Here is a 13,856-nt window from a genome sequence, read left to right on the forward strand (position 1 = left end):
ATACATGTGCACACAACCACAGACCATTAATATAATAGCACAATGTTACAACAGTAATAAACATCTCGATTCTCTCTACCTCCCCCCCCCCCCCAGATATTGAGTTGAAGAACACACCAACACACAATATGATCGCTTTTTAATAATATAAAATATTTTAAGGTACACACATTGTAAAATTTTGTTTAAAATCACAGCTAAAAGCAAAATATTCTTGAACTTGGAGAGCATTTCTATACTAAACTCTACATATTGTTGATACTTTTCGATACTAAACTCTACCTAATATTGTTGATACTTTTCGATACTAAACTCTACCTGATATTGTTGATACTTTTCTACACTAAACTTTACCTAATATTGTTGATACTTTTCTACACTAAACTTTACCTAATATTGTTGATACTTTTCGATACTAAACTCTACCTGATATTGTTGATACTTTTCGATACTAAACTCTACCTAATATTGTTGATACTTTTCGATACTAAACTCTACCTAATATTGTTGATACTTTTCGATACTAAACTCTACCTGATATTGTTGATACTTTTCTACACCAAACTCTACCTAATATTGTTGATACTTTTCTACACTAAACTCTACCTAATATTGTTGATACAGGAGACACAAATTACGATCACGTAATACAATTGGAAGATAAAAATATTCAGCAATTCTAAACTATTCATAAAAATAGGGTGCAATTGATTTTCAAAGACAAATATATTTGAACTAAACAATTATCGGCAAAACTAAAAATAACAGGGACGTCTAAACATTGAAAGGATTGAATAGGTTTAAATAATATAAACATGGGAAGTAACTAATGAAACATTTCAAAATTCATTTATACTGGATTATTTCCCTTGCGTTGTTTACAGGCTATTCATTGTTCTGTAACTAAATGCTGGACTTGCGTTTGGATAACATCATATCAAGTTCAAACAGGAAGATTAGCCAGGTTTTGTCCTCTAGGACAGCCAGGTTTTGTCCTCTAGGACAGCCAGGTTTTGTCCTCTAGGACAGCCAGGTTTTGTCCTCTAGGACAGCCATGCATGTCCTGTGTCTGACTACTCATGCCACCAAAATATTGTTACTAAAGATTTATGGAACACCAAAATATTGTTACTAAAGATTTATGGAACACCAACATATTGTTACTAAAGATTTATGGAACACCAAAATATTGTTACTAAAGATTTATGGAACACCAAAATATTGTTACTAAAGATTTATGGAACACCAAAATACTGTTACTAAAGGCATCTATTTCATCCAACGAAATGGAATTTATATAGAAAACATATACTTTTACCACCAGTGTCCGCACCCCCCCCCCCCCCCCCCCCCCGAGGAAAAAAAAATGTCTGGAAGAAACACTGCTTGCTACGCCAGTGTGCTAGCATACACTAGAAAGTGACAAAATTACAATTTAGACAAAGCAAACGGATCAAGTAGATCAATATACTTTCGATATTTAATTACAATTAGGGATGTGCTCCAGTAGGGGGAGGGGAGCGCAGTATCTGAGCCTGAGTATACCCCCTCCCCTCTTCCGAAGAGATGTCTGAAAGAAACCGATCTTGGCAACTCAAAAGCAAAAACGTCGATCTAGACTAGATCTAGATCTAAGTTGTCTAAAGGACGAGAGTCTCGCGAGGGCTGGTTATTTTAGACAAAAGTGTGTAGGTCATCCGGTGATAATCAAATACCAGATACAGAAAAGCTTTCTGTTTATAATTAATTGCTATAAAAAGCTACTGTATGGATTTATTGCCATCCGCGAAATGCGATAATTTTTAGTTACCAGCACACCGACTAGAGTGTGTTGAGTGACTAGCTATTTTTAGACAGATTTCTTTTACGTGTGTTCAAAATAATGGGGACAAAACTTTACGACACGCCCCGGTCATTGGACAGTCCAGTCATCCCAAGGGAGATCAGTACAAAGTATCTTTCAGCAGACGACAAGCATGACGTGAACTGTCACTCACGTGAATCGGGTAAAGGTAAGATACACACCTGACCCTGTTTACATAGTGAGCAGTTTTCAACAGGTCCCATTTATTTACTCGACATGTCTCGTGTGCTACTAACTCCGGGTCCAGCCCGACCATAGACCGCGAGCCAGTGTAGGTGCTAGTCCAGGAGCGGATAATTCCGTCCGAAATTCTTTCATCACTGTACCGTCCAGTTAAAATCCCTGGTGTATTAAAAACTTGGTCAATATAAAAGTTTTTAGTCTTAAGATGTCTTCTGCTGTAAGTAAAGGTTAACTCGAATTTTAAGGTTTTAGACTTTAGAGTTAGATAACCCCAAACTAAGTGTTTAAGTTGTTTTGGATGAGTTGCTTCCCTTTGCTATGTTGCAGACAAGATTCTCATTGCAGAAGTGACAATATGGAAGTGGCAGTAAAAATGGTCCTCTACATTTTTGTAAACATAATAAAAAATGTGGGATGATTTTAGATACGGATGTCTGATAATAGACTCTTCCTTAAAATAGGTGTTGGTTTGTTAGTAGTATTGTAATCTCGACCAATTTATGTTAAGTTTTGAAATTAGGGTTAGGCGTATGGTTGGGGTTAGGGACAGGGTTAGCATTGACATTAGCCAGCCATGTAACCTAACACCCATTTGTTTTAAGATTCTATTATCGGACACGTATAAAAATTCTCCCCAAATTTTAATTGCTCAGTTTATTTTTATAAACGCCAACAACTTTATTTAAAACCATAACATTTTGTAGGTATACTCTTTTATTGATGTTGCCTTCAAAAACTGCTACTTCAAATGTAAAAATACATCAACAGCTTTTGTATTTAGTTAGTTCAGTGTTGTTGGCCAAACTTCTATTTGAATAAAAAAAATATATGGCTTACCTTAGTCTGTTGGTTTTTAAAAAAAAAATAATTTGACTAATTATATTGCCAAATACTTCTGTTTGGGCTTTAACATTATTTGAAAAATACAAGTTGCCAGCTTAATCAATCAAGTCTACTTGATTAGACCTGGTCATTAGATTTTTTCATCCACATATCTTGGTCCAACTCACAGGGTACTGACCAAGTCTCAATAAAAAATGAAACTTTTGAAAATGACCAAAGCCAAAACATACTGCCCAGTAATTTGGAAATATTTAGACGAATCAATGCCCTCCTGGACAACTCTCTTGACGTCAACAACCTCAACTCAACCAACCAACAGCAACAACAGCAGCAGCAGCAACAATTTCAACAATTTCAGCAGGCTGTAAAAGGTTTGTTCAAATGTTAAAGTTTTAAAGGGTGGCCTAGATAAAGTTGCTATTTTTAGCTACAGTTGACCTATTTAGTGTACCAACCATTAGTTGTTTTTCTATTAATTTAACAATTTAACAAAAGAATTTTTAATGCATCTTGTAGAGGATGTATTTTTTTCATTTAATCTGAATCTGATATAAAGAAGCTAAATTGTTTCCTATCAAAATATGTGAAGTCATTTGCTAGTTTAAAAGCTGCTTAGAAAGTTTGTAACTGACCTTTAACCCCATCTGATATTGTTTAGATCCACGTTGCCATAAGTTTGTAACTGACCTTTAACCCCAGCTGATATTGTTTAGATCCAGGCTGCCACACCTACTGCCAACACCCAACACCTGAGCTCCAGTCAGTACTCAGCTACGCCAATGTTCCGCTCTCCCAGTCGGCCGCCTTCACCTGTTGCAACACCACCTCATACAGTGTTGGCCCCACACCTACCTCCTCACCTGCAGTCTCAGGTGTGTCCACACCTGCCAGTCAATCTGCGTATGGTAAAAAACTGTTCCATATTAGGAATTTTGTCTCATAGGTAGCTTCCAAAATTGGTCACGCAGGTAACTTGCACCATCTGTCCTGCAGGTAACTTCCAGTTGTTTGGGGAAAATACCTTCAGCTCATCAGCTTTTCAGACAGCTAGTGAAGTGGGCATACAGACGACACCCCCAAGGCAAACTGCAACCAAGTGAGATTTTATTAACTAGTTTTAATGACCCCCGCCCCCCACAAGCCCTGTCTGACCCACCTCCCTTCACAAGCCCTGTCTGACCCCCCCCTCCCTCAAGCCCAATCTGACCACCCCCACAAGCCTTGTATGATATCTCCTACCACACTGTTTCAGCGAGTACCTGGCCATGTACAGCCCTCTGAGTGATGTAACACTTTCACCAACTGAGAAAATTTTGTATCAAAATTTACTTTCAAAACACCAGTCGTAAGTATTCTAGTTGAATTAGTTTGTCACGTGATTTCAAAACACCAGTCGTAAGTATTCTCGGTGAATTAGTTTGTCACGTGATTTCAAAACACCAGTCGTAAGTATTCTCGGTGAATTAGTTTGTCACGTGATTTCAAAACACCAGTCGTAAGTATTCTCTGTGAATTAGATTGCCATGTGATAGGGGAGTGTAGATGAACATTATGGTGTATTTAAGATAATTTTCCCCTGATTAAAACCGTTACAGCGAGAGCACAGTCCTGCCCCTCAGCCCACACAGTGACTCGTCCCTGTCACCCATTGAGAAGAAGCTGTACTCGAACCTGCTGACAAAACATAGTCAGGGCATGAGAGCTATCCAAGCACCACCAACTCCACCCCGCTCTCCCCAGGAAGTGTACGGTGGCTCCTCAACTGAGGATGCTCTCTTGGAGATGATGGTAAACATTTTGATGGCCAACATTTTGATGGCCAACATTTTGATGGCCAACATTTTGATGGCCAACATTTTGATGGCCAACATTTTGATGGCCAACATTTTGATGGCCAACATTTTGATGGCCAACATTTTGATGGCCAACATTTTGATGGCCAACATTTTGATGGCCAACATTTTGATGGGCAACATTTTGATGGGCAACATTTTGATGGGCAACATTTTGATGGGCAACATTTTGATGGGCAACATTTTGATGGGCAACATTTTGATGGGCAACATTTTGATGGGCAACATTTTGATGGGCAACATTTTGATGGGCAACATTTTGATGGGCAACATTTTGATGGGCAACATTTTGATGGTCTCTGTGCTTTTAGATGGGAAATATTTTTAAGCAATTTAAAAAATCAATTTAGATATCCAGTTAACTTTCTTTGTTGAATTATTTATTGGTCTTAACATAGCAAAATTTTAATGGTGTATGAAAAGTGTGGAACAGTTTGGTGTATGAAAGGTGTGGAACAATTTGGTGTATGAAAGGTGTGGAACAATCTACTGACAGGACTTAGACAATTATGTAACACTTTATCTGAATTTAATTTCAGTCAAATATGAACATAAATTCATTGACTGACAACTATGGTAAAACTTCAGTTGATGGCCAATCTTCTAATGGACGTAGGCAAGTACATTTCTTAAAGTTTAAGATTTGTAAATGTGATGATCCTACTTCAATTTTCTTGAAATATTTACTAATCTATTGACCAATGTCCACAGACCTCGCTCCATAAATGACCGATCCAACTGGCAAATGCCGGTCATTAGCTATTCTAACCCCCCCACCACCAGTGGAGGCAGTGTTAACCTGCCCTACTTTTCCAATGTGGACCCGTATGCCATAGAAAGAGCTGCTCGTCTTCACAGAAATGCTGCAGGTAGGTGCAGGTGATATTTTACACCTTTGGTTGGTAGGTGCAGGTGATATTTTACACCTTTGGTTGGTAGGTGCAGGTGATATTTTACACCTTTGGTTGGTAGGTGCTGGTGATATTTTACACCTTTGGTTGGTAGGTGCAGGTGATATTTTACACCTTTGGTTGGTCTGTGTGCACTCAATCTAAATAGGGCCAGCAATGCATTCATTATCATAACTAACTGTAGACGCTATTAAATGCAATTCTCAAATATTCAAGGCATGGAAAATGAAAAAAGTATGAAATTGATATTTTTTATGTATAAATGGTTTTCATCCATTTGTACAAATCCTATAAGCCTAAATATATTAAAAATTGATAAAAATTTTAAAGGAAATAAAATTTTTATTACCACATAGTTAAATTAGAACTAAATACTAATGTACAAAAAAATACTTGTCTATCATTTTTCTCAAATGGGCCTACAACTAAAATACTGCAGTAAACCAGTAGCATTTAAACAGCATTTTTAAAGTTTATGATTAACTTGATTAAATACCCTAACACTCACTCATCCCTACCCCCCCCCCCTTTCCTCCCCCCTCCCCAGTTTTTATGAACTTTATTATTGACCACACAGAATGAATATTGAGTTTGTTAAATATGAAAGTTGTAACTTTAAATTAAAGGATTTTAAAAATTTACCCACAGTCTGAGCTGGTAGATTTAAAAAAAAAAATTTACATCCTTGTTTGACATGTGGTGGTTAGAACAGCTTTAGATGTAGAACCTGCCCTCAACACAGAGCTAAAACATTTTAATTGTGACATTAACATCTTACTATTTCTAAATATGTATGACTTTATTTTTAAATTGTGATATTAAATTAACCCTTTGAGCCCGACAAGCCAGAAAACCGGCTTCAACATTAGGCATATGTGTCAGAAAGGCCAGTTTTACTGCCCGATGATCTAGCATCATAGTCCTAGCGGCTGGTATACCATCTTACTAAATATAATTAGCAGCGTACTGAATAAAACTGCATATGCCTTTATTGCGGCTTTATGATTCTAAAAATAAGATTGTGGGGAAAGTTGAAAGTGAAAGTGTTTGCATTTTGTAAAATACTTTGTCAACAAACAAATCTGTTATTTTATATTTTATTATTCGGTTATAATTATTATAACAGTAAATAGGTAAGTTACTCTAGTTTTGTCATGTTTAGTAAGTATATAAAACAATTATCGGTATATAAATATTTTATTAGTGCAAACTTTTGGTATACACATTTTTTTTTTGAAGCAATGCCGCCGAAACGAAAACTGAGCCACAGCCATCGACTGAGTTCATTTTATATACATATTTAGGTTCATAAATTGTAAAAAAAAAATTTCAGCATCTTGTAGAATTGTTGTTTGATCCTGAGCCTGGATACCAAATATTGCTTGATTATCTCTGTAAGCCCTGCTAGGGGGGGATACCTTAAAATCTATCTAACTGTCCGGGTCAGTGCAACCGTGGTGAAACCCACGGTGGTTATATCTAATCCTTAGTCTAAATTAAATACTAAAATAAAACAAAAACTTTAACAGTTAACAAAATTTATTTATCAAAATTAAGGAACCAATGGAAAAATCACAGAAAAAGAATAGATAAAAACTGACACAAAACAGACAAAACAAAACACCCAATTTCGGACCACCGTCCAGGTCTATGACGAACACAAACACAAAATAAATACGGCTGGATGGTGTGAATTTGCTGTTCTTTACAATCGATGACCAGAGAGTCTTCCTGCTCTCTTCATCGCTGCTTTCCACACACCAAAAGACAGAGTTGAACCCGCCGGAAATCGACTTCCACACACCTCACACACTACACGTAAACAAATAGTCCCTAATTCACAGATAACAAACCAAACGCCACGAAACATGCAACAGAATTATATAAAAAGACACTTAATATAAACAATGACAACAATATAAACGAAATATATACAAACTAGCTATAAACAGGGATATCAACAGTGAGACAGCGGCGCCATAATACGGGACTACACAACTAAAAACTACGAACAATTTACTACATGAAACGAAACGATACATTCGCCTTCTAAGTTACAAATAATAAAAATACACTCCAGCCGCTCACATCTCAAACGGTTAAAAAGTTATAGACAAAGTTAGAAGCAGATAAGTGAAAATTTGGTTTGGCCCTGGGAGCTCAGGAAATGGGAGAAATTAGGCCAGGGAGGCCTGGGTTCAAAGGGTTAACATCTTGCTATGTCTAAATGTGTATTACTTCACCTTTTTAATTGTGACATTAACATTTTACTTTGTCTAAATGTGTGACTATCATTTTAATTGTGCCATCATCTTGCTATGTCTAAATGTGTATGACTTTATTTTCAGCTGTGAGTGAAGCTAGCTGTACTTGGAGTGGTCATCTCCCCCCTCGTAATCACAAAAATCCTGTGTACTCATGCAAGGTTTTTCTTGGTGGGGTACCATGGGACATCACTGAGTGTAGGAACTTTATTCAATCACTAGCAGTTTTTTGTGTACAGCCTTTAAATGCATGTAGATTAGATTATTACAAAACATTTGTGTACAGCCTTCAAATACATGTAGATTAGATTATTACAAAACATTTGTGTACAGCCTTTAAATGCATGTAGATTAGATTATTACAAAACATGTTTGTGTACAGCCTTTAAATGCATGTAGATTAGATTATTACAAAACATGTTTGTGTACAGCCTTTAAATGCATGTAGATTAGATTATTACAAAACATGTTGCTATATTTAAATTCTTCTCCAGCTGGCCTGCAAGCAGCTTTTAACAAATATGGCCACCTCAAAGTGGAATGGCCAGGAAAGGATGGTAAGTTTTCTTCATTGCTGCCAGCAGTTTAAAATTAGACCCCTGCAGTCTGTCTGGACCCTGCATTCAGTTTTTTGTCTATATTTGCAGGATATGTTTATCTCCTGTTTGACACAGAGAAGTCGGTCCGGTCACTCCTGCAAGCTTGCACACATGACTTCAGTAATGGAGATTATTTCTACAAGATCTCCTCCAGGAGAATGAGATCCAAAGAGGTAATCATGTTAGAAATGTTATCCTGTTCCATCAGACATTTTTCTCATGTTTCCTATTTTATTTATGGTTATTTTTTAAGTAATGAGTTTATGTGGAGTAAATTTTGTCTTCCACTATTGTCAGTTTAGCCTGGCCCACTTGGCCTGGCCCACTTGGCCTGGCCCACTTGGCCTGGCCCACTTGGCCTGGCCCACTTGGCCTGGCCCACTTGGCCTGGCCCACTTGGCCTGGCCCACTTGGCCTGGCCCACCTGGCCTACTTATGAAACAGCCTTGTGTCCCCCCAGGTGCAGGTGATCCCCTGGGTGATGTCTGACAGCAACTTTGTGTACCAACCCAACCAGAGACTGGAGTCCAACAAAACTGTCTTTGTTGGGGCACTCCATGGCATGATAACAGCCGAGGGGCTGGGCAACATCATGAATGACCTGTTCGGACCCGTGGTCTATGCTGGCATTGACACCGATAAACACAAGTATCCCATTGGTATGTCCAGTTACACAAGTATCCCATTGTCCAGTTACACAAGTATCCCATTGGTATGTCCAGTTACACAAGTATCCCATTGTCCAGTTACACAAGTATCCCATTGGTATGTCCAGTTACACAAGTATCCCATTGGTATGTCCAGTTACACAAGTATCCCATTGGTATGTCCAGTTACACAAGTATCCCATTGGTATGTCCAGTTACACAAGTATCCCATTGGTATGTCCAGTTACACAAGTATCCCATTGGTATGTCCAGTTACACAAGTATCCCATTGGTATGTCCAGTTACACAAGTATCCCATTGGTATGTCCAGTTACACAAGTATCCCATTGGTATGTCCAGTTACACAAGTATCCCATTGGTATGTCCAGTTACACAAGTATCCCATTGGTATGTCCAGTTACACAAGTATCCCATTGGTATGTCCAGTTACACAAGTATCCCATTGGTATGTCCAGTTACACAAGTATCCCATTGGTATGTCCAGTTACACAAGTATCCCATTGGTATGTCCAGTTACACAAGTATCCCATTGGTATGTCCAGTTACACAAGTATCCCATTGGTATGTCCAGTTACACAAGTATCCCATTGTCCAGTTACACGAGTATCCCATTGTCCAGTTACACGAGTATCCCATTGTTCAGTTACACGAGTATCCCATTGTTCAGTTACACGAGTATCCCATTGTCCAGTTACACGAGTATCCCATTGTCCAGTTACACGAGTATCCCATTGTCCAGTTACACGAGTATCCCATTGTCCAGTTACACGAGTATCCCATTGTCCAGTTACACGAGTATCCCATTGTCCAGTTACACGAGTATCCCATTGTCCAGTTACACGAGTATCCCATTGTCCAGTTACACGAGTATCCCATTGTCCAGTTACACGAGTATCCCATTGTCCAGTTACACGAGTATCCCATTGTCCAGTTACACGAGTATCCCATTGTCCAGTTACACGAGTATCCCATTGTCCAGTTACACGAGTATCCCATTGTCCAGTTACACGAGTATCCCATTGTCCAGTTACACGAGTATCCCATTGTCCAGTTACACGAGTATCCCATTGTCCAGTTACACGAGTATCCCATTGTCCAGTTACACGAGTATCCCATTGGTATGTCCAGTTACTAGATATTTTACAAAGATTATAGTATCTTGGCATTGCCGCCTTTCAAAATTATTATATGTATCAAAATTAATTGGTGGTCTAGAAAATTTTTGAAAAAACAGCAGAAATGTCTGCTAGAGTTCTTCCAATTCAAATATATGGCATATAAAATGAGAGGGCTTTGTTGGGCTTTGTCTCAATCAAGTTATCCTTTTAATGAATTTTTTAAATTAATGAAATTAGTTTTGTAAGACACAATATATAATTTTCAATTTCTCATAAGTTGTCAAAATAGTATTAAAAAAAGTAATTAGGGCCTAAAACAATTACAAAAGGCAAATTTACATTAAACACAAATCATCCATTGTTAAAATATTTTGTTGATTAATATGCAAAAATAACTATTATAAGCATGTTGAACTGACCATGAATCATTGTTAAAATATGGAATCCGGTATCGTTTTTGACCGCCATTACCATGACAACAGTAAAAAAAGTCGTGACAGCTCAGGCGGTTACCTTGTACCTTAAATCTCCACTAGCCAGTTTGATGCAATCAAATGTTTACACTAAATTTCTCCACTAGCTAGTTTGATGAAATCAAATGTTTACAATAAATTTCTCCAGGATCTGGAAGAGTAACGTTTGCTGCACGTAAAAGTTACATGAAAGCCATTCAGGCAGCTTTTGTAGAAATTAAAACGCCGAAGTTTACAAAAAAGGTTAGCTTGTTTAAAAATGTCTTTATATTTGTGCTGTTCAATTTCACAACATTCTCTTTGCCTACCTTTTGATGACAATATGCTAATTGAGCTCTTTAATTCTGTAGATCCAGGTGGACCCTTACCTGGGAGACGCCATCTGTAGCCTGTGCAATGCCCAGCAGGGGAACTACTTCTGCAGAGATCTCCTGTGCTATAAATACCTGTGTCGCTCCTGTTGGTACTGGCAACACGCCCCAGACACCATGAGACACCATCGGCCACTGACACGGAACACAAAAAGCTCCGTTCCCTTGTAAAGTGGACATGGTTCCTTTGTAAAGTGGACATGGTTCCTTTGTAAAGTGGACATGGTTCCTTTGTAAAGTGGACATGGTTCCTTTGTAAAGTGGACATGGTTCCTTTGTAAAGTGGACATGGTTCCTTTGTAAAGTGGACATGGTTCCTTTGTAAAGTGGACATTGTATCTTTGTAAAGTGGACATGGTTCCTTTGTAAAGTGGACATGGTTCCTTTGTAAAGTGGACATGGTTCCCTTGTAAAGTGGACGGTTCCCTTGTAAAGTGGACGGTTCCCTTGTAAAGTGGACAGTTCCCTTGTGGACACTACTTGTTTATTTATTTTGACTGTGGGTTTTCGACAAGATTGCTTATACATTTGTTTCAACCTCTATTTGTGCCCTGCTTACAAGAGCAGTTTATTTATTCCTTATGTCAAGTCTTTCAACAATTTTTGTTGGGCTAAATGCTTAACATGAATGCTAAATTGCTGCAGTTTAATTGTAGGCTTACATAATTGTACAAGATATTGTATTGTAATTGCTGCATCATAATCTAAACGAATTATTATCAAAGCTGAAATAACCTCAAAAAATAAATACTAAAACTAAATTTGTGCCCCAAATGATTTTTCAACTTTTTTAATAAGTTTTTTGTATAATTTTACCAACTGGGTAATTAGTTTTAGATACATTTTTACCAGATTGTTTTAACATGTCGAGTGACATGTCTAGATCCTGTCCCATTGAAGTTAGTGTTTACAGTAATTAGCTTGTAGTGTTTACAGTAACTAGCAGACATTTTCCTCAAGTCACTAGTTGGCGTTTTCATTTTTACAATTTATCAAATTGTTTAGCAGAACCTCACACAGTAAACCGACATTTGTCTTTTATTACAAATTTTAAAATATCCATTAGAAGATAATTTTTACGTAATCAAATAGCTACCAACTCTAGTTTGAAATAAACTTGACAGCTAACACGATTTTAAGTCTTAAGAACTTTTTAAACTTTAATTATGGCTTGTTTATTTTATTAATTTTTACAGTTGGAAATGATCCAAAACTAAAGTTATTTAAAATAAAGATTAGAAAAAATAATTTTTAAAATTGCATGTTATATATTACTAAACAAAACAGAGAGCAATTTTTAAAAAACCTGAGAATTGTGAGTCAAAGTTTATCATATGATTTTAATGACTTGAAACTTTCTGCTCTGTCCTAAATCCAAAAATTAAATTTTAAATTTTTAAACATTTTAAAAATATGGACACGAGCACAGGATTCAAAATTAACATTTTTACTGCTAAATTACCCATGCATCAAATTACTAAAACCATTTAGTCTGACACCAGTTTTATATTATACAGTCAGTACCATCCTAGGTGAGATGTCAAATAACAATTTTTAGTGACAGTACAGAATTTTATGACAGTTTTTACTTTTTTATTTTCCTAGATACCTGAACCACTGTACCAAACACCTACTAGTTCAGAAAGTTTTAAGTTTTCTTATCCTTTAGGCTTCAAGTAGGATCTTAATTTTTTTTTTCTTGTATTTTTAAGTATTTTAATGTTTTTTTTTTCATTTGTTAAATTTTAGTAAGCGTAAAACTATACAACAGTTTTATACAGATCTATAAATTATTTTGCTAAGAATTTTAGGAGTTATTTTAAAAATTTTACTAGTCCAAATTCTGGTATGTAGAATTTAAAGTAGGCTAATTCAGAAATAATTTATTCCAAGCTAAGTCATTTTTCACCACCTAATGTACTCTAATGTAAAACCTAATTTTGCTTTTACTTTGATGTAAAACCTAATTTTGTTTATACTTTGATGTAAAACCTAATTTTGTTTATACTTTGATGTAAAACCTAATTTTGCTTATAATTTGTAAAACCTAATTTTGCTTATACTTTGATGTAAAACCTTCCTTGTTTATTTAGTTTAATGCCAATTTTCGATGGACAAATTGGTCAATTTGTTTTTCCTGGTAATTCCAGGAATTTTTTTGTTGGAAATTTTTTGCCTTGTTGCGTCTTTAGTGAGGTTGAAGTAGCCTAAACATTAGGCGTACCTGGTCGTAAGCTAAACATTTGTTTAGAACTTTTGTTTACCAAGTCTAACACTTTCTATTTACTTTAAAGCTAACACTTTATACATTACAATTTGGTTGATTAAATTACATCATTTTTCTGGCCCAGTTTTCTGTACTTTGTAGAGTTTGAATTGTGGTGTTTGGAAGGGTTGACAAATTCTCAGAATAGGCTGTCCACTTAGCCTATAGCCTGGGTGGACAGTACACCTTAGCCTGTAGCCTGGGTGTACTGTCCACTTAGCCTGGGTGTACTGTCCACTTAGCCTGTAGCCTGGGTGTACTGTCCACTTAGCCTGGGTGTACTGTCCACTTAGCCTATAGCCTGGGTGTACTGTCCACTTAGCCTGGGTGTACTGTTCACTTAGCCTGTAGCCTGGGTGTACTGTCCACTTAGCCTGTAGCTTGGGTGTACTGTCCACTTAGCCTGGGTGTACTGTCTACTTAGCCTGGGTGTACTGTCCACT

General features: G+C 36.9%; 1 protein-coding gene across 1 annotated transcript; it reads left to right on the top strand.

The window, feature by feature from the left end:
- Positions 1-2,092: 2,092 nt before the first annotated feature.
- Positions 2,093-13,484, top strand: LOC131928453 (cytoplasmic polyadenylation element-binding protein). Its single transcript, XM_059284509.1, has 14 exons — positions 2,093-2,264; positions 3,060-3,261; positions 3,604-3,795; positions 3,884-3,986; positions 4,143-4,235; positions 4,486-4,678; positions 5,283-5,359; positions 5,455-5,612; positions 8,003-8,116; positions 8,413-8,475; positions 8,566-8,690; positions 8,978-9,176; positions 10,925-11,019; positions 11,127-13,484. The coding sequence occupies exons 1-14, from the start codon at positions 2,253-2,255 to the stop codon at positions 11,316-11,318; spliced, it is 1,818 nt and encodes a 605-aa protein (XP_059140492.1). The 5' UTR covers positions 2,093-2,252; the 3' UTR covers positions 11,319-13,484.
- The last annotated feature ends 372 nt before the right edge of the window (positions 13,485-13,856 follow it).

This window comes from Physella acuta, unplaced genomic scaffold (genome assembly GCF_028476545.2).
Source record: "Physella acuta isolate Inbredline_101_S28 unplaced genomic scaffold, ASM2847654v3 ptg001504l, whole genome shotgun sequence".
Lineage (NCBI taxonomy): Eukaryota > Metazoa > Mollusca > Gastropoda > Physidae > Physella > Physella acuta.